Source organism: Puntigrus tetrazona, chromosome 22, assembly GCF_018831695.1.
Source record: "Puntigrus tetrazona isolate hp1 chromosome 22, ASM1883169v1, whole genome shotgun sequence".
Classification (NCBI taxonomy): domain Eukaryota; kingdom Metazoa; phylum Chordata; class Actinopteri; order Cypriniformes; family Cyprinidae; genus Puntigrus; species Puntigrus tetrazona.
In genome coordinates this window covers 3,090,580-3,113,010 of record NC_056720.1, presented here as the reverse complement: position 1 = coordinate 3,113,010, position 22,431 = coordinate 3,090,580, and the positions used below count along the sequence as shown (strand labels likewise).

Genomic DNA, 22,431 nt, shown 5'->3' with positions numbered 1-22,431 from the left:
TCAGAAGCAACCCCCCTGTGTTATCTCAGCCCAACATTTACAAAGCAGTATAAAACAAAACAAAAATTAGGAAAGGAAACTTGGTAAGTCCTCTCTGGTTTATTCCAAACCCTTTTCGATGAGAATCGATGCATAGACAAAAAGGGACAAAATCGGAGCGTTTTCACCCTTGACTGGCCTCAAGTAAAAAAAACCCTTAATGCTTTCGACCTTAATAAGGTTTGCAGGTGAAATTAACCCTTTGATGAATAGTTGCACATGCAACCCACCAATGAGGACATTTTACTGGTGCTTACTAGATCAAAAAAGTCTTACAAAACACGTTTTTCTTTGAACCTTTTTGGGTTTGGGTGTTGGGTTAGGTGATAGAAAGTCTGTGCAACGTCTTCACTGAGACAGCGAAAGAAACACATGTGTGTTTCCACCCAGCTGGATGAGGTGAACTGAAAACAGTAAGGGAGGAGGCCACTTTACTAGGTCATTGGGTCTTCCTGTTTGCTGACTGGCTTCGGAGAAATATCAGTTCTAGCAACTTCAGGGTTGTCGAAAGAATTGCCGGGTGGCATCAGCTGTGTTTAAAGGGTCTTGCAAAATCTTTTTACTACTGTGTCACGTGCTGGCTAGAAATGGGCCAGCAATTACTTCCTGCGTCATTAGATCTTTTACTGTCCATTTATTGAGGTGTAAAATATATTATAATCACACTATAATCATTTTTATTTTTTATATACATGCATTTATAGTATAGTTTATATTTTAGGATTTTTTAAAAGTGTTGTATTTTAATTTAATACAATTTTTATTATAATTTATATATATATATATGATTGATTATTAATTCACTGCGTGTTTAGCATTCACGCAGAGGAAAAGATCTTCTCCAATGTGTGCGATATTGGTTTACAATGCAACACGATTTTTCACACGGCAATCCAAGATTTGTACACTTTTTCTGGGAAGATGTCACAATTGTGCATTTTAGAAAGTGTAGAATTTTTCTCCACTGGGTGTGTCGAATGTCTGCAAGAAGGCTTCCTTCCTTGTTACTGCACTATATAATCGTTCAGAGAGCCAGCGCTCTAGCTTTCTGCATCAGAGCATGGCTCAATACCATCATCAGCATCACTAATAAGAGGTGAGTTAAGATGCACCAGCAAATTGTCATTTGTTTTTATATGCATATAAAAAAACATAAATGTATGTATTTTTATAATTGTTATTTTTATTACGTTTATTATGAACTATTTAGTAGTATTTGAAAAAAACATTATTTAGATTATTTAGAAATTATTTAGCTTAAATTAAACTTGCAAGTTTGTATTTAAAATGATTGATTTTTTTATTTAAAATTTTAAATGTTTATTTATTTATTCATTCATTCATTCACTGCATTTACTACGTTTCGCAGGGTCACGCTGGCTCTTTAAACCCTCCAAACCACAAGTGCGGTAGTGAAACTAGAGATATTTAAATGTACTTTACACATGCAGAGATTAAAGTAGGTCAAACTCATGAAGCGTTAACAAAACAAACAAATAAAATGTATGCGCATTTATGATATTTGAATAATTATTTAGAATTCTTGTTGTTATTCTGTATTTTGTGGGTGGTGGTGCAATCTAGTGGTTGAAAATAAGGTAACCGATGCACCGCAAATAGCAACTACTGAGATGACACCATTGTGCATTTGAGCAAGACAGTTTCTGCCAGAGGGACGGTCCCTGTAATGTGAAATCAATTTTAAAGCAAGATGGATTTTGTCAACCACATGATAGCGAAGTAAAAAATGAACGTTTAAATGCCATCGCCTTTGGGACGATGACTGTACCTAACATGATGTCCCTCATTTGGCATACGCTCCTAAAAATAGGTTCCTTATTGATTTATTGACATTGTTCCATGAAGAACCTTCAACATTCATGGAATCTTTCAAATGTCTTTAAAGTTCCATTGTCTTAAGTTCTTTAGATTGTTTTAAATGTCCTTCAAACTTTTTTTTAAAGGACTGTTCATTAAAGGGTTCTTTGGGGAACTAAAACGGTTCTTCTATGGCAAGGGTCTCAAACTCAACTCCTGAGGTCCACAGCTCGGCACTGTTTAGCTAACATGCATGATCCAGCAAACCAAGGTCTTCAAGATCACTAGAAACCTGAGAATTGGAGCTGGTTGAAACTAAACTATGCAGAGCATCCAGGAATTGAGTTTGAGACCCCTGTTCTGTGGTATTGTTGGAATCCTAATCTTTAAGAGCACACAATTTAAAATCTTTGATTTTTATTTCATTCAGACCTCAACAATGATTAATTGACTTTGTCAAATTGTTTTCCCATCAGGTCACTCCGAAAGAGGGCGTGGGTATTCCTGAGAAGCCGGAGTCTGATTGCCTGGAGTCCGATTGCATCGAAGACCGAATCGAACCCAGTGAGATTCAACTCCCTTCCAGCTTCTCACACCATGGAGGTCCTGCGTTCTTTCAGCTCAGCCTCTTCCTGTCCCGACATCTACAACAGCACCAGCAGCAGTCTCATCCTGGAGCATTACAACTTCACCGGACGCCTCCAACATCGCAAGCCCTCCAAGAAGAGCGTGAGCGCCGTCACCGTCCTGTTCCTGTGCTTCAGCATCTTCATCATCTTGGAGAACCTCATGGTGCTGCTGGCCGTGCTGTTCGGAGTCCGTCTGCGGCGTCGCTGGATATTCATCTGCATCGCCAACATCGCGCTGAGCGACTTGCTGACAGGAACCGCCTACGTGGTTAACATCTGCATGTCTGGCGACCGCACCTTCAGGCTGAGCCCGGTTCTGTGGCTATTCCGCGAAGGACTTCTGTTTGTAGCCTTGGCGGCGTCCATTTTCAGCCTGCTCTTGATCGCAGTGGAGCGCTACGCCACCATGATGAAGCCCGTCCACCAGAAAACCGCTACAAAGACTTACCGAATCTACATAATGGTGCTGCTCTGCTGGGTAACAGCGCTCGTAATCGGATTCCTTCCGCTGATGGGCTGGAACTGCGTTTGCGATCTAAGGAGCTGCTCCACGCTGCTCCCGCTCTACTCCAAGAGCTACATCTTGTTCGCTCTGGTCATCTTCTTCATAATCCTGCTGACAATCGGCGCTCTCTATTTCGCAATCTACTGCCACGTCCGGGGTAGCGCTGAGACCATATCCATACGCAGCCAAAAGCGCTCGCTGCGCCTCCTGAAAGCCGTCATCTCCATCGTTGGAGTCTTCATGGTGTGCTGGGGGCCTTTGTTCATCCTTCTCTTGGTGGACTTCTTCTGCTACTCTCGCAATTGCAGCACGCTCTTCAATCCCGAATGGGTCATCGCCATGGCCGTGCTCAACTCAGCCATGAACCCGATCATCTACTCGTTGGGCAGCTTGGAGCTGCGTAAAGCCATCGCAAAGCTCCTGTGCTGCTGCTGTCTGAAGGCGGGGCTGTGCGACCCCAAGACCTTCATGTCCAAGGAGACGTCCAGCACCTCCGGGAGTCGACATAGCAGTCTGCGCAACAGCTTCAGCAAGGTACGAAACCTTAGCACCAGCCCTCAGCCTGAACTCAAGAACGGCAAAAAAACACGCCTCAGCTCCACCACTTCTTGTTTATCTGCATCGAGCTGTTAAGCCGCGATGGGCAAGGTGAGTTTCACCTTCGCCACAGGAACTGCACCTCCTCAAAACACACCATCGTTGTGGATTCTGGGGGCGTTTCACTCTTTGTGGGTCAGAAGTCAGCAGATGTGAGTTTCAATGCTGATGGACAAATGCTGAAAAAACTGTAAAAGTGAGCAGCTGTGCAACAAAAACATAAAAACCATTAAAAAAAAATGTAACTTGAATCTCTGTACAACGTTTGAGCCGAATGCAAAGGAAAGCAATCAGAACTGTACAATACTCAAATGCAAAATGCCTTCTGTTGATGTTTCCTATATGAATGTACGAATGTTATAATTTAAAAAGTATATTTTCATATTCAAATTTTTTATATGTTAAACATGCACTTTTGAAACGTTTTCATGGAAATGGTTTATTTTGTCATATGTTTGTGAAGGAAATAAAGAGAGTATTGATTATCGTTGATAGTGTGAGGTTTCTTGAGGATTCTGTCTGAACACAAGAGGGAGACATCATACAGATTTCTTCAACGCAGCTCGCTTTAGTACTTCAAAGAGCATTAGGTGTCTTCATTTGAAACGCATCAAAACGTGATGAATAATACATACCGTATTACACAATATACATAAAATAATATTCTCTTGCCAAAGTATTTCAGATTTCAGAACTTCATATGACACAATACTTTCAAAACCCGCGTTTTGAAATCCACTCAGCGTTCACTAAAGAGTGCAGGGGAAACCACAGCCCTCCAAAAATAACATGACAACCCATCTCAAAACCACCTGGATGATCCAGACAGCTATTGGAAGAATGCGTTATGAACAGGAAGAAATTAACAGGGCCACACCAGAAATGATTTTGAAAGACTTTAAAAAGACGTACATGTCTACATACCAGTACGCCTGAAGTACTGATAGAATTTGCATATTAGCTGTAGTATTTACTTAGATGTGCGTGAAAAAGATACACAAACACTGACTCAACATGACCTTAACTGATGCAAGCAACATTTTTCCTTTAGGCAAAGTCAAGGGCTGTTTACAATAACTGTAATTATAACGTATTTAATAAGAATTCTAATTTCATAATAACACCACGGTGACCCTTGTCCAAAAGCAAGGGGTATAGTTTTTTATTCTAAAATATTTAAGTATAATTCCATGATATTTTGTACATTTCCTAACATAAATATATGAAATCTTGATTTTTGATTAGTGTTATGCATTTCTACGCACTTAAGTTAGAATACTTTAAATGTGATTTTCAATTTTTTCTTCTTTTGTGCACCCTGCAGATTCCAGATTTTCAAATAGTTGTATCTCAACCAAATCTTCTCCTATCATAACAATCATATCCCTACAACAATGGTAAGCTTATTAAGCTTCAGACAAAGCAAGCGAAGCAATACAATATTGACAGCCAATCCACCCAACGTTAAAGAGCGGCAATATTTAAATCTGCATTCGTCATATCAACGCATAAAATAACGTCCGTTGGTGCGGACGTTAATATCATTCCTGGTGTGAACTTGCCTTATGAGAGAGAGCCGCCACGCACCGCAAACACGTTGCTGAGATTATTACAGTTTAGTTTACGACAGAGTGATGTCATGAAGGAAACATGGATATATGTGCTTTTCTTCGCAGAGGGCAGGAAGGGTTAACTGTGGTTGCGTGCAGACAGCGCGTCGCCTCCAGGTGTTCTCCAGACAGATAATGATGAAGTTCTCTTAGGGTCCTGAGATGAAGGTAGCTCGGCGGTTTCTGCACATTTGTAGCTGGTTAGCTTGATAGCAATTCAAACCATTACGGAGTCCATGCAAACGAATTCAACATTTCGGTTAATCGCATTTCAGAGGAGAAATGAAGGCAACCACAACGTTCTCATTGTCTAGTGTCTTATTTAATTAAGTGAAACGTTTTGTTTTGGCATCTTCGGGAAAAACATCTCCATAAATCAGATACAAAGAACTGATCAGATAAACGTGTTCCCTGCTTATTATGGTGATTTGCATATCATTTCACTGTGTGATATAAATTTGGCTCTAGGCACCATAATCAGGATTCTTCCCTTTAGGAAGAGTCTGCTGAACAAGAAATTAAGCATGTGTTTATCGTTATTCAGTTGCTACATGATTTAACTTGAGAAATGCTTGCGAGATCGTTGAGGATAAAGTTAACCCAGTAGTTGCCTCAGAAGACTAGCCTAAGTAGTGTCTGATTGGAGGAGATTAAAATATGATGCATGTCGATTGGAGGACAGTAAATTTGTCGCAAATGGACCTCACACGCGTTCATGTGGTGTCAACATGTCGTTAAATTTATTTTGATAAATATGTCACAAACTCTTACTTTCAGCGCACATGCTAAATCCTTTTCTTCGTGCGCTGGATCGTGATCCAGAAGGATCTACGGACACCCAGTACCGCGGGTTTCTTCACGCGGCTTTGCTCCTTTATTGCACAGCTGGTCTTGTTCAAGTTAAACCAATTATAAAGCGCCCAGCTCTGGTCTGGGCCGCAAACACACTGACTACATGGTGGCGCAGGGAACAAAACAATATCAAACAACTTAAGGAGGCCACGTCACGAAATCTGGTCAGTCTCTGAGCGCATGATAAAAGGACTCTGACATCGCTGTGAAACTAAAATAAGAGGCTTTCCGCTTTCATCCCCGCAGCTCCTTCCCACTGATGCATTTATGACCTATAATTGTTTCTGAGCGGCACAAATCTTTCCAAGTATCTGTCAATTCTGCAGGCCGAGGAAAACGGTTCAAGTAAGGCCACGGGACCTGCAGTTTGTCAATCAGAAACTGTCTCTCAAAGATGCGATATAACAGATCAACGATTAAGACACTGTCAAATCGTACAGCATTTTTGAGCCGTGTTTTTTTTTTTAACACCCTAGCAACGACGTAGCAATGTACCAGATGTCTCTAAATTCCCAAGAAACTGCACAGCGCCATGATACAAGCGCTCGAAACACCCTAGCAACGGCATATTCAAAACTATTCAAAACACCCTACAGCACCAACACCAAACACCGAAATGCATAGAAATAGTTCTGTGTATGTTCTTTTACCATGTTACTATGCAGTTGCTAATAATTAATACAGCCTAGCAACTGCATAGCAAAGTCCAGAACACCCTAACAACTTCAGAACAACATACAGTACTTAAAATGATTCAGAACATCATAGCAACCACATAGAAAAAACCTATTCAGAACACCATAGTAATTGCATTGTTAAAACACATTTAAAAGCCAAAAACCTTTGGCTAATGTCATTAGTTTTATACCAAAATCAGATCTATTTTACTGTTTAACCTTGACGAATTTTGCTACATATTAGATACTACAAAATGCAATTTTTATACAATCAATAAACCCGAAATTTGTCCAGTTGTAATCTTTCCCCTAATGGTTCTGCTAAGATGCACGAAAGGAAAAGCCAAAGTTAGCCTGCAGAAAGTTAACAGTCCGAGGTAGATTTATGATCTACCTGAAGTCCTCCATTTTTTATACGCGTAAAGGAATATGACAGAGCCACCTAAAATAAGTCTCCCGCAGTAATTCATTCGAACTATCTTTAACACACAGAGACACTGCAGGCATTTCTCAAGCACGCTGAACGCGAGGTAAAACCAGCTTAACGTAGATCTTCACATCTCAATATCGTGCATTCCCATGGCCATGCGTGCGTTGAGAGCACGCAGTGCTAAAAATATGGATATGGCTTTCATAAGTATGCAAAAAATTGGTTAACCATTCATATTTCATCAAGGCTTGAAAACATGTTTTTTATTCAGGGATGACAGATGTTTGTGTATCCGAAAAAAAGAGAAGCGCGCTTGCTAACTGGATGAAAGTAGAGGACACCGCATGCTGATTGGAGGATAACGAAACGCGCCGCATTCTGATTGGAGGAGAGTGCAGAAGTGACGCTATAGGGCTTCACTCCTGTTCCTGCTGAACTGAGCCAGCATTTAATCAACAAACTGATACCAGTTTAGCAGGCACAAGAGGGCACAGCCCACAATCCTTTGTCAACACCACACCATCACAATTATTCAAATGATCTGAGAGGATTTGTCTGAACAAATTAAAGGTTGGTCACGACGCCACGCCTTGTTTGCAGAGACTCCAAGGAAGCCATAATTCAAACAATCTGACCCCAATTGGCAGTTAATTGGAGGTTTAAAGAGCAGTTACCGCATCTGGCAAGAGTGAACGTCTATCAACAATCCATCATGTTCTCAAACATGTTTTATGTTTAGGTGCGGTTGTTCGGCAAATTTTCAATGGGCGAAATTCAGTTACTTTAGTAGAAATCCATGTGCAGATTTCGCAACAGGTTCAAGTTGGTCATGTGAATTCGGCGAAGCTTCTTAATACATGGCGACACAATTTACAATGGACAATAAATGTCAAAATGGCAAAATTTCATTGAGCGGAAATCTTACTTTTTCATAATCTTTGGTCCTTTAGACAGAAATACAGTATAAAAAGCACTTAGATTTAACCCTAAATTCCCAAGTTCGCGAAGGTAGAAGATTACGCGAAAAAACGGAAGAGCATGTGTACAAACTTTTTATGCTCATATACCAGAAAGATTTTTAAAATGTCAAGAAAAATAGGCACAATGGCCCAGTTTCATAAACGTTAAATAGAAAAAACAATACTGGTACTATTATTAATTTTAACTGCTTTGTGATAATTACATTACTGCTATTAATTATATTAATAATTTCAGTTGAAATTTTTACTTTAAGTAAACCACGAAATGTGGTAATAGTCGATGCCATTGTTCACATTGCTGTTAACATTTTTTTGTGCATTTTATTTTTAACACATTATCGAGTAGGGTAGGGTTCCAATCTGTAATGACTTTTCGTCAAATCCAGGCCTTTACAGCCTAAAATAACCACCATACAAGGTTGCATTTGGGAAAACGCTAAAAATAGAGCATGACAGAATATGTTCGACTCGGTCCGTCAATGATGGATAACGATGGTACAGTAGATAATGATTCCTGGAACAGAAAAGAACTGGTCTAAATGGACTTGAACCTTGTGTGCTAGCACTTCCGTTGCTTTCGACAAAGTGATTCAAACTTGAACTATAAAATGCAAGCCTAGCACATTTACTTCACCCGCTTCGGCTAATGGTTCTCAGACGTGATGCTATCTGACGCTAACTAAGACCTAAGAGCTTAACTTTCCCTCTTTTGCGTGCATGTTCTTACTGGTTTCCCATTTGCTGGCTTCCCACCCTTCATTACGCCCAGTTCCTGCCCTGTCTCGCTTTGATGCCAGAAAAACTGGATGGGATGGGCGCATTTCCTTGTACGCGTACCGTCATTCAGTTCACTTCAGGCACTGAACTTAGCCACTGTGAACAATATTCTTAAGGGATCAATGCTCACCAATTAGCTAAGCTCTGTGCCTTTAGCAAGCGATGACCTGCTGGACGAACTCTAGACGGAAAGGGTGTGACCAAATGATGTCTATTAGCTAGGAACGGGATGGATTTTGAGTATTTATACCTACCTGCAATTTTAACACTAATAATTCTTAAAGGGATAGTTCGCCCCAAAAATTTTAATTGAGTCATTAATTACTCAGATCGCCGTTTATCTTTGGTACACAAATTAAGATATTTTCCAGAACACAGATTAACACTGGCGCGGACTGGTACTCTGTTGTTAAAGAAAGTTATTTTTGTTTATTTTCGTAGCTTCGTAAAATTAAGTTTGAACCACTGTTCTGAAGATATAGGTTTTTATTTTGGGGTGAACTATCTCTTTAATGCTGCATTTGAAGCCATTGTGAAATTACAAAAAATCTGTGAAAGGACATCCAGACATCCATAGTATTAGGTCATTAGGGAAGGCTTTGGGACTCTTGAGGAGCATTGTTTTATTCATGACTTTTCAGTCATTCATAACAAGCCGTCTGATATCAGGCCTAAGCGCTGTGGGTGTCAAATGAGGTTTGCATCCTCATTTTTTTGAAACTTGCCAGATGCCCTTTTGCCTTCGCCGATATTCCAGTAAGCCATTATCTGTCATTCCTGAGGAAACATGATATTTCCAAAGCGATGAGTCACTGTTTGTGTTATTGAGTCTGAAAAACATACCAAGCAGTTGCACTCACATGAACTAAATGCCAAAGAGGTTACATAAACAAAAAAAATGTATCTCAATATGCTGTAGCATGCAAAAAAAAGTTGCTTTACATTTTCAGAAGAACTTGAGTTAAAGCAAAACTCATCAATGCAAGGGTGTTTTTGGTGATTGCCAGAGCATTGCTGTGTGTTGGTAAGGTGTTTTTAGTGGCTTTAGCACATTGCTATGTGGTTGCTATGATGATTGCTCATTAGTAAATGTGGAAAGAGCTCTATTTTGGTTCTTCACGGTTCCTCCTGGGATGTTTTTGCACATTTCATCATCCACCAGGCAAAAACAAGTCCGGCTTCTTAGAAAAGCAAGCAACCAAAGTTTAATTCTCACGGTTAGGGGTTTGCTTAAAAGCAAAACCCCAAGTACGAGCATTAGTAATAGTCATGGCTGGCTTATTAAAGTAAAGTCATTTCATAAATGGCGCAAGTACATTCTGATGAATGATAAAACCAGCATGATAAAAGCAAGAAAGCGCATTAAGAAAGTAAACACGGTCCGTGTTGACTTTAAGCTACATGCACACAAGCGTCCTAATTCAGACAAATCTCTGAGCTTCTTACAGGATCTCCAAAATACAACCGGTCAGGCGCTGGACATGTACCAGCGGGAGGCGGTGTAGGTGTGGGGCACCTGAAGAACTGTGCAGGGGTGGAAATCCCTGGCAATGTGATTTTCATTTCTGTTTATCCACCAAATCACGGTGCCAGGAACCCTCCCCGACACAGCCGCACCTCCCAGCCACCCACTTCACGTCCAAATGCTCCGCAGCTGCCGTCCAGCTGTGTCCTGGGGCGGCCCGTACCCTGTGGGGAGAGAGGAAGAGATCGTCAGCTTTTCCAAACCAGGTTGGCATTGTGGGTTCGGTCCTTGGAGGTGGTCTAAACCACTCTACTGGATATTTCCAACACTATCTGGGACTTTACGGTAAAACTGTAGTTTTCAAAACAAGCCACTCAAAATTTAAAACGATACACCTATAAATGAAAATTCTGTCATTGATTACACACCCTCATGTCGTTCCGACCCTTTAAGACCTTCATTCATCTTTAGAACACAAATTAAGATATTTTTGATGAAATCCGAGTTTTTTGACCCTGCATAGACGGCAATGCAACTGAAATGTTCAAGTACCAGAAGCGTAGCAAGGACATCAGTAAAATAGTCCACGTGACTTCAGCCATAATTTAACAAAGCTACAAGAATACTTTTCATGTGCAAAAAAACAACTTTATTCGATGATTTCTTCTCTTGCATATCAGTCCTCTACATTCGCAACAGTATCAATATGTGAACGTGTGCATTCTTCAAGGCACAGCGCATGCGTGTTCAAGAAAACATTGAATAAAGTTATTTTTGTTCTCTTTGCACACACTAAAAAGTGTTCTCGTAGCTTCATAAATTTACAGTTGAACCACTGATGGAGTATTTCAATGATGTCCTTACTACCTTTTGGGGCCTTGAACATGTCGGTGTATGTAATTTGTGTTTCGAAGATTAACAAAGGTCTTATGGGTTTGGAAGTAATTAAATTGTTTTTGGGTGAACTACCACTTTAAAGTTGCTAAAGTTGAAATATGAGATTGTAAAAGATAACTAAATGTATGTTTTATATGTTTAATCTATTTCAGAAAATTAAGAGGTTATTATAAAAGCATAATATATAATTTATTTAAAAAATGTAAGCTTCACTCCACAAAAAAAACAAAACTATTGCATAAAAAAGAAACATAAAAAGAAATCAGACACCAATACTTTTCGTGATTTTTGCAGCTTGGTCACCATGAGCTAAATAAATATGTCAGATTCAATGTCTAACTTACAACAGAAATAAACAACATGAGAGTGAGTCATTTTTGGTGAACTATTCCATTAAAGTTGCAGTGCTTTCAACGTTTCCCAGTTCAGCATATTTGGACCTTAACTGGCCTTTTTTGAGGACAACTGGCTCCGTAAAAGCCCCGATCCTAAGGGGAATACAGAGAAAACCAGCGTACTTAAACCTGGAATGCAATAATCTGCTCCTCAATATAAATTGTCCTGTTTAGCTGATAGACATCAACTGCCTGAGAAGAGTCCGACATGATTAAACAGCAGATGTTACGGCGCATACGCTACTGATACAGCTGCCCAGTCAAAGTTCATCTTTTCAAAGCTCCTTGTGGAAAAACATGGCTCGTGTTTTGAATGGCTCAAGACATGAGCGCTGCAAGCAGCTACTGGACAAATTTGTTCCCAGAATCCTATTTTAAGGGCTCGGTAGGATTTTTTTTCCTGTCTTTTCCCTCTTATATGGAGTGAAATTTCCTCAAGAATATAAAACGAGGGAAAAGGGGGGTGTGCATGCAGAAAAGAGTTTGCTACGGTCCTGTGCAAAAGTGCCCGATGTCTCAAGTCTCCTTTCATGGAGCTGATCGGAACAGAATGATCCATTAGATGTGGACATTCCTAGACTGGAGGACGGACAGACGAATTTTAAAGCCATGACGACCGCTACTTTTCGTGCCGCAGAAAAATGCGATGTGTTATTGTTGTTTCCACAGCATTCCTAGGCCACCCTCGTAGTGATGTCATAATGGAGCGATTGTGCTCCTTGTCTGATAGCGTTTTGCTGAGGCTGAAGAATATATTTCGGTACATGTTTGTTGCTGAAAATGTTTACATTTCAATGGGGAAAAACAAGGGTGTTGACGAATGGATTTTATTTGCAGTCGAAACATTACATATTAACGTGCGTTTGTAATATACTTTCTTCTGTTGAACATAATAGAAGATATTTCGAAGAATGTTGGTAGCCAAACAGTTGAGGGTAGTTACTGACTTCCATAGTATTTTATTATGGAAGTCAATTGCTACCGCCAATGGTTTGGTTCTTCAAAATATCTTCTTTAGTGTTTAACAGAACATAGGTTTGGAACAGTTCATTTTGGGGTGAACTATTCCTTTAAATATGTATCTACCATTCAAAAGCTTGGGGGTCTATGTATATAAAAACTAAGTTCACTTTGATAGTAACGTTGCAAAAAAACAAATTTGGAGTAATACTTGACGATATTAAGTTTATTCTGCATTTTTGCTTAAATAAGTTCAGTCTTGGTGAGCATGAGATAAAACTGTTTTAATGGTAGTACATACTTTCCATAAAAGTCCTGGGAATCACGAAATCCCAACATTATTGTCTATATACTATATAGTCAGCTATTCTGTTGTGTGCGTTTGTATTTTAAACATAGCAATAGCGTCAGCGTACACTGGGTTTAAGGTGTAGCAAGAGTCTGCAACTGTCCGGCTTTCTCCAGGAAACTGCTAAAGCGGTTGAGGGTATGTGTCAGTGTACTGTGAATAGGACACTGTGGTGCCAAATTTTTCAAGCCAGGAAAAATGTATGTTAACACCTAGCCCCTTTCCTACCATGTAATCGGGGAACGAATATTCTATATTAAAACAGCATGAAACCAATGAATGAGGAAAAGTGGAAAACAGAATCTGAGAAACAGATTCTGGGAGATCTGCTTTTGAGATACAGGAGTTTGCTGTAGATTATAATTTTTCATTGCCAAATACATTCTGAAAGGTCAGAGAGTAACATGTTTTATTGTGAAACGCATCATACTGAGATTACAGCTTTACCGAGCGCTAAATTAAAAAAAACAGGTGATAAATGATGCAATGACATTATAAATCTAAGAATAGATTATAATATGAGTAGATATAGATGAAAAAGTTGTTTTGCATTGATTGGACTAAATAATGACTTTGGGTGGACTATCCCTTTAAGTCGATACTTCACAGAATGACTGCGCCGGACAGCTCATGGCCGGACTGGTTCTGCTCCGGCGAGCAGCCATGCAGGAAAAGGTCAGACAAAATCTCTGAGACTGATTGGATAATGGCCGCATGGCCTCATGTTTAGGAGCCGTTAAGACCAAATGATCTGCGGTGGAAATGTCAGATTCGAAAGCATGTTGTGCACTCAGGGTTTTCACGGCGATGCTATAGGAGAACCATTTTGGGTTCCCCAAAGAACCTTTCAGTGAAAAGGAACTTTTAAGTAGAGTTAACGGTTCCTTTTAAGAACATCCGCAATGAAGAACCTTCTGTGGAATGAAAAGGTTCCACAAAAGGTTCTTCATGGAACCACAGATACCATAACCTTCATTTGAAAAGTGTAGGGTTGTGTTAAAATGTTTCCAGTGACTTCTGTTATGCTTCTATTATATCACAAACAACTCCCCACATTTCACAGACAAGGCTTAAGCTAGTCCCAGACTAAAATGCATGTTTGAGTTGAAAATATCTTCCTCATACCATGTGTCAGGATGCACACCTGTAATGTTTTCCTCTAGGGGATTCTGCTTAATTATCTTCATTTACCTAAGGCCTAGTCCTGGCTTAAGCTAAGCCCCGTTTGTGAAACAGGTCCATAATAGTTTAAAAAGCATCAGACCAGTTTTTTTACTTAAACCCGAAAGCACACAGAAAGTTATGACATTAAATGAAGAGGAGCTATTTCTAGGTCACTAATAAAATGCAAGTAAATGAGTTGCATTGATCATGTGACTTTGTACAGATGGTCGATGAAGTTCCAGATGTTATTTTAATCATGTCAAAAACAAAGGAGATACATGCCATTCTTGTTCATTTTTCAATTCAACTTTTAACCCAATTTGTTGTGACAACAATATGATTTGTAATGGAAAGTTTGGATTAAATTAGAAATACAAAGGTCTCTGACATTTGGTTGCCACTATATTCACACTAATGTGAAACATGGTTTTGCACGTAATATTGTATTGCGTCTATAAATCACATATGAAAGCATTTCGCAAAATCCGCTAACCAGCCTGCTAATATTTCATCCTCGTGAGAGGCCGCGGAATCAAGAATAAACACCCTTTCACTCTAACTTCCTTTGAAGTCCACATTATAGAGACAACCGCAATGCATATTAAACATGTTGACATTGGCAGACTGTGACCTTGCAAACAGGAAAAATCCATCCATTCCAAACACACAAAGAGTCTCAATTTGCTAAAATCTTCTATTTTTCATTGAAAGCTGAGTACATTGACCTGCAGATACAATTTGCACGTCTATTTCTGACCAGTCTAGCAATCACTTATTTTCCAGGCATAGCATGGCCTTTCTGCCATTTCAATGAGACTTTGAGTAATAAGTGCGCAATACCTTTTCATAGAAGGGACATAAAACAATTTCATCTAGCACAGAAGTTAAAATGAAAGGATTTAGTGGATTTACCCGCTGTCTCACAAGGTGTCCGGAGCACTAAAAACGTCAAACACGAAGCCAATGCATTATGGGCCAGTGTCTCCACGTGTGCGAGCATGTACTTCATCAACCACAGACGAACTTTCCAGAGGGTCTGTTTATGCCACGCTTGTAAAGTAAAAATGCAGCAGTCTGGCCTATCAAAGTCAATTCATGCCGTGGTTTGCATTTGTCTGCCCGCCTGATTCAATCCTTCCAACCGCATCCCATTCATGAAGGACGGGGTTTGAAAAGATGCATAAAATTTCCTTCAACGGCTTCCAGACTTTCCAAATGGGTTGTAACTCACTTTCGTACACGTTCGAATATTTATCAGGGTCCATGGTCCCTGCGCTTGCGCCTTGTTCGATGCAGTTCAATACAGAAACTATGCGTTTTTTTTTCCAATGCAAAGTGCATGCACTTGTGTTTACCCTGAATGTCTTACGAAGCAAAAAACGTATTGATTTGGAATGTTTCCGTTTCATTTCAGCTTCAATTGAACTTAAAAAAACTCAATGTGAAAATAAATGGAAAAAGTATTAATAAAAATGTACACTCAAAAAGAGATAGATAGATAGATAGATAGATAGATAGATAGATAGATAGATAGATAGATAGATAGATAGATAGATAGATACTCTAAATGTACCTCAACATGCAACCTGTCAACAACTTAATTACAAAAACATCAACTCAAAAGTCATTTAGCATGTATTATAGAGTCACTTACCGTGTTAAATCAAGTGCTGTGACCGTAGAGTTCACATGAGGTTGTTGGAAGTGAAGTGAACCTCTCCAGATCGTGTCATTTCACATCGAACTCCGACACGAATTTACCAATCCCACTATGGTAAAGGTTTGCCTCTTAGTATTCATGATCCATGTATTAGCCTTTTGACGAATACCGAGCGACGTCAGCAAAAGCGAATTAATATTTCAAACGCAAGCTTTTCCTATAGGAAGGTTAACGGACGACGCCAGAATAGATTAACTAAAGTTTACAAGAGACTCGTTCGCTATTGGAAGACTTTCGGCTACGTCATCAAGAACTACTTAATATTCAGGAGATGAACGGATGCCGTTGGACTGGAGGTTCGCGCGCTGCCGAGCTGAGGTAAGGAACCGTCCTAATAACGGCTAAAACTCTCGCTAAAACCCGATGAATTAGTTCCCAGACCACACTGAGGCTGTCAATCCATCATCCGAAAGAGAAAAGTGGGAAAAAAAATCGGGATGGAGCGAGAGAGAGACAAAGACGCGTCTAATTATTGTCCCAAAGGATCCTCGCAGTCCATTTATGAATCACCTCAGCGCGTTTTTCTTCAGCTCCAGAGATTTCTTCACCATGGCAATAACATTAGCCTTTAGCCAGAGGAGAAAAGCTTTTAGTACTCTCTCTCTCTCTCTCTCTCTCTCTCTCTCTCTCTCTCTCTCTCTCTCTCTCTCTCTCTCTCTCTCTCTCTCTCTCTCTCACCTCCTTGTCCCCTCTTTTGGCCTCCTGCTTTATTCCTTAAATCCTTAAAGGAAAAGTTCACCCAAAAACAAAATTCTGTCATAATTATGCACCCTAATGTCGTCCCATTCCGTAATTATTTTTAATGTGGAGCAGAAAATACTCACAGCATGAAGGAAATATTTATATTAGTGTTTAAAAACAGCCATTGACATTTTGAGATTCGGTATGCTCCAGATCAGAATGCTCAACGGCAACCATTGCTGACGAGTTAAATGTATTGAAAGATGATCTCAAGTATGCTTGAAAACTGTTGAAAATGTAGTAAGGAAAAGTTTACATAAACTAAAAATGTAGAGTCCCATCAGTCCTCTTTCCATAACACTGCAGTGAAACCTCAGGTTTGTTGGAAAGAAATGGTACGGAGTGATGTCTTCATTTGCCATTTCAGTTCTGCATCATGATAAGTATGAACACCCAAATAAACTTACCACTAACTGTCAAAACATAGAACTGTTGAGGCAGCCAAACATGAGATGATTTTCCAGATTATCTCTGAAAGCCACTGGATGATTCTCGCAGTGACAAACTTTCGCTGCCCTTGGTTTGTTTGTTTTGCCGGCCTGTGCGCCAGCGTAGCGAAGAAGAAGAAGTGCAGCTTGTTTTGGTCCGAGTGGGCAGTGGTTGTTCGGATGCCATGCCAGCCCGTTGCGCTGCTCGGAAGAAACGCCCACACACGCACATACACACACACACACACACGCTAACACAGACGCACAAAGCCATGGTGCCGTGTACATCGGAGGCCTTGGTGGTATGTGGCAGATGCCCAGAGCTGCAGCCCACTCCAGTGTGCCAAGAAGAATCTCTCTGTTCACGAGGTGGACCGTCACAACAGACTAAACAAGGAAAAAGGTCTTTCCCTTGCGTAACCTGAAAAGAATTGAAGAATTAAAGACTTTGCCGTGCCGTAGACCATGAACTAACAAGAATTCTCTTTCATGCAAGTGGCTTGCGAGGTTTTCCCCCGATAATAAACTAGCCGGAACGTACAATTAGCTTCACTGTACATCACTTCTATAGAACTACACAGATCTGTGAGGCTCCACCATGTGGTCGGGTTGGAGAACTGTTGCCAAGCAAAATAAACTTTATTCCCAGAAATCTGTGTCTACAGAACCACAACAGTTTAAACTGCACTTTTTCGGATGTGGAGTTGGCCTGTATGCATGAATTTTTGTTATCTTTTTATGTTAAAATACATTATCGGCTTCCAGATTAATATGCAAATACATCAAATCTACGGGCGCACAACATTTATGTGCTCTTCGCTCACTTCGCCCACTCATCAACTATCCTATAAAATAAAGAGGAAAATAACAGACAAATTGAAATGATCACTTGTACGTAGACATGTCTTGAATCTAGGGAGGTAAGTCCAGCATATTGTTTCATCATTGTCCCCCCTTGAAGCTTTTAGCATTTAATTTAATGGGTTTTTAGGACGATAATAGTATCATCTTCCAAGCTTTTGGAAACTGACTGCCTTCACCCCTAAAATTAATAGTTCTTTATTTCCATTGTTAATTATCTGAAGACCCATTAATATTCATTTCCATTAAAGAAAAATTTATTTATAGTGAAAACAGATTATTCAAATAGTTCAAATGTTTGTCACACTAAGATTTTTTTTTAAGAATAGTTTATTGAAAGGTTCTTTGGGGAACCAAAATTGTTCTTCTACGGTATTCCTGCAAAAACCCTTCTTTGAGACATGTTTGTTTCGACAAACATGGGTTTTGGCATCGCTGCAAAAACCCCCCATTTGGCCCATGTTTGTTTCATCAGACTCGCCGTGAACTCTGCTCTGTTACTATCATTCTCCCTACAATTTGTTTATCTTTTAATTATATATTGTGATTTATGTGTATGCTGTGATTCATCAGCCTGACTCAGAACGATCACATCTGTGGCGACGTGCATCCTCTCGAGCAGATGAGCATAAAATCCTAAAAGACTGCCTGCACTGGAAGCTCCGGACCACAGATGGGCCTCCACATCTGGCAACCACCCCTGTGCTCACATCAAAGTCCAATCCTGGACTGTGAGGACAGGTGGCAGGGTAATCCCATTCAAAGAGGCCTGTGGACATCCAGATTTCAGTGGCATATGCAACACCCTTCGGTGGGATGGTGCAATGGTGTATTGCATTGCTTCTTGACGCGTGCCTCGCCGCAGCTGATCCGAGATCATGGTTTTGCCTGTTCTTCTGGGTGGCGTCTACCTCAAGCCCCCTCCGGCTTTAGAAATGGGCTTGACGTGGCCAATTCATCATTTCTCCCTCGCCGCTCCATCATTCGCACAGGCAATCCATCAAGAGCAGACGCTGAGACAGGGACGGCAGAGAAGAGAGCAGCTCTGGATGAGACGCTAATGCTGTCTGCAGCCATTACTCAAGGGTGACGCTTGACGTTACCACTTCAAGTGTAGTGGTGCAGCTTTAATGCGGATGTGGATTATATCTCAATTACAGCCCTGTCCTCTAAACTCCATATTGGATTCACAGAAAAAGCGTTGCACGTTTAGAAAAGCACTTTGCTGCTCTATTAACGGTCTGACTTTTGAACTAGACATTCATTTAGGCTTGCTTTATGTATTAATAAGAGCTCCGTTTGTTCTGTGCGCAAACACGGGCGGCAGTCGGGGCTCTTTTTCATCACTTGTGGCTACGAGGTTTCTTCATTTCCTGTACAGAGCTTTCCAGATTTGTGTCTGGATCACTGACAGCATATCAAGAATATACAAACACTTCCTGATATCTCCGTATCCTCAGGTAGTCCAGAACTCATGGCCACTAATTAGGATCTGATGGTGTGACTTAAATAAGGTATTTAATTCTTTGTTGCCTTTGAGCTGAAAGGATCGAGATCCTCCCCATCTCGGATATTTGTTTAGAAAACTGATACCAAAGAATCTTTTATCTCGGGCTGTACAAATCACAGTTAATGTGAGCGAATAAATAGTTCAACTTTCAAAATTACCTTGAAGACAAAGGAAGACCTTGATGCTCCTATCTTGTGTGCATCTTTCCATGATTCATCACCGAATCACAAAGAAATGCAAAAAGTGTTGAGACTCAAGGGGCCAGCAAAATATATTCCAGTCCTACTTTTATTGTGACTGATCATTGAAAGAAAATCCTTGGACTCTAAGATCTGTGCTATTCAAACTATAATGGTTTTTTTTAATCAGTCAAAGATTTGACTACAGATTATTTCAGAAAGGTTGAAATAAGGTTTTTGAATTCAGAATACATGTTTTCTTCTAATAAACTGATTTGCCCATTCATTCAGTAATTGTTGGCCAACGCATTCTCAATACACGAACGTTAATTTAGATGATTAAAACACCACTAGAGCTGTCAACAAAACAGTAGTGTGGCACAATGACGTGTCAACAATGTTATTTTAGCAGAATATTGTGACATTTTGCAGAAGTAGACTATTTTATCATTGTTTTCTACTGAAAAGTGATGTGAAACAAAAGTCTTACTCATTGTTTATGATATTGCACTGCATTAGTAGTACGCAAGACAAACGTGCGTTGCACAGCAGCCAATTTAAATCAGAACACTTTTGATGCATCATAATGCATCTGTGTCATACACGCAAAGTTTGCGGGGCGAGTTTCTGTCATAGAGCGTCTTCTGTTTGTTGCTCTAAAGGTCATACCCTGCTTTAATGTCAGGCCTGAAGCGTTTTTATATTAAAAGGCAGACCATAGACAGCATGTCCTGCTCTTTGCTCTTTTAGAGTAAATGGCTTCTTTCAGAGCCATAGTGGGAGTTTAATTGCAGCGTATTGAAGATGTTAATATTACAGTAACTGCCAGCCCACACGCATACCTATCTTTGACTTGCTGCAATCTGTTTTGGTGCTTAACCAGCGCTTTCCCAGCTAGTAAAATTCGGTTCTAAGAGTAGTATGTTTATCACAGTAAAAAGTTACTTGTTAAAAATGGTAAGTTGCTGTAAAATGTACAGAGAAAAAAATCTAAACTGACTTTCTCATCACCACCTGCATTTTGTGGTTATGAGTGCATTTCAAAGGCACAGATCAGATTTGAGTGCTTTCATAGGTTGGTATATTAACAATGCATCAGTTAATGAAATTACGGTATTTAACTGCAAATTTAAGTTAAAACCGTAAAATCTAAAATATTGTTACCGTATTTTTTTAAGGTCAAAATCTCTTTTCTGAATACTGAAACAAGTAGCGAGTCCAATGTTTCATGAATAAATGGCAATATTTTGAGAATATTATCCACCCAACAATGAAAAGTAGCTGAAAATATACTCAAGCTCAGGCCATTTATATGAGCGCCCATTCACTGCAGAGGATCCACTGCTGAGCGACTGAGCTAATGCTACGATCCTCCAAATCTGATTAACAAACAAACTCAAAATCTTGGATGGCGTGAGGGTGAGTATATTTTCAACAAATTTTCATTGTAGGGTTATCTATTCCTTTAAGGACCTGATAACTTTAAACGATCAATCTATTATGGGTACTGGAAGAGCATTTGTTCATAACTTTGAGGCAACCTTTCCAGAACATTAGCCAAATGTACTAAAAACATTCCCTCTTAGTTGGATAATTGCGTTAGCCTAAGAAAACACGATGGCCCACTTGTGACGCACAAGCACTGCAATTTTAACAGTTGCGTTTCAAAAGAGCTTCGGTCAGCCACAACATTGCAGCATCACAATAAAAACAAAAAGACATCACGTTCAGCATGAAGCAGGGTCATGGACTATTTAACCACATTAATATAGATACACTACATGCACAATTGACTCGGTGCTGTTGTTTCTGGTCATTTATCTCTAAACCCAACTACAACAGGTAAACAAGATAAACGTTCAGCTGCAGTTGCATTTCCCAAACATTTTAAATCTCGCTTTCGAGACAATATCTTGACAATATTTTCCCAGACTGAACATTAATGCTCCTCAGAGCACTGAGCAGAGAGTTCGCGAGCTGTCAAACACGAGACCCTGCGTTCAGCTGAGGAAGGAGAACTATAAAGAGTTCAGGCCAACCTTCTGGACCCGATGAAATTGATCCGCTCTGCTAATGGACGGCATAACATCTCTCCGGTTAAGGAAGCAGAACGGGTAGGATGCTGGACATGCTCTGCGCGCACGGGTCAGCAGAGTCGCTGTGAGACAAAAGTGCCACTTTCATATCGAGTCCAAACTCTAAATATCAGATAAAGGGTGCCGCGTGCATTTGAGAGAGTCTGAAACGGGATATGAAGAGATGAGCCGTGCGAGGCTCTCCTGAACGCATTAATGCGACTTAATGGAAACGCAGGCTCCTCCAGGACTACTCCGTCCATTAGCTCTGACTGCGCTGCTTTTCCAGACCACCAGAACGCAAGCCAAGCTGTCTGTTTCACCGGACGGCTCTGTTGACGTTATATCTGGTCGTGTTTACATTCACGTGTTTATTGCCCAGAACTGGTGCACATCTATAGGCGACCTGTTCGCCACGTTGGCTTCGCACAAACACAAACAGAAAGCCAGAGAGTGACGGATCGTGGCCATTTAAAAACCTATAATACCTCTTTATGTTCCACGCGCTTCTCTTTTTCGAGAGGCTAGACTTTGGTTTAGTCTGCGAGACTTAGGTCGAAGTAAACTACCGTCTGAACAAATACGCCCCGAGAACGTTTCGAAAAACGGTCCTGTTCTCCGAATATTCGAAATGCCCATTCTTAAAGGTTTAAAAGAACGTTGAAACACTGCATTTTAGCTTTTTTAGGAAACATTTTGGGAACTAAAACAAAAACAAGCATTTCCTGAACGCTAAATATATAATGAGGTTTCTGTGTTAATGTTCACCGAAG

The 22,431-nt window shown here is 40.2% G+C and overlaps 1 protein-coding gene across 1 annotated transcript; it reads left to right on the top strand.

Moving 5' to 3' along the window:
- The first annotated feature begins 799 nt into the window (after positions 1–799).
- Positions 800–4,078, top strand: s1pr4 (sphingosine-1-phosphate receptor 4). Its single transcript, XM_043222654.1, has 2 exons — positions 800–1,135; positions 2,334–4,078. The coding sequence occupies exons 1-2, from the start codon at positions 906–908 to the stop codon at positions 3,622–3,624; spliced, it is 1,521 nt and encodes a 506-aa protein (XP_043078589.1). The 5' UTR covers positions 800–905; the 3' UTR covers positions 3,625–4,078.
- Positions 4,079–22,431: the final 18,353 nt, after the last annotated feature.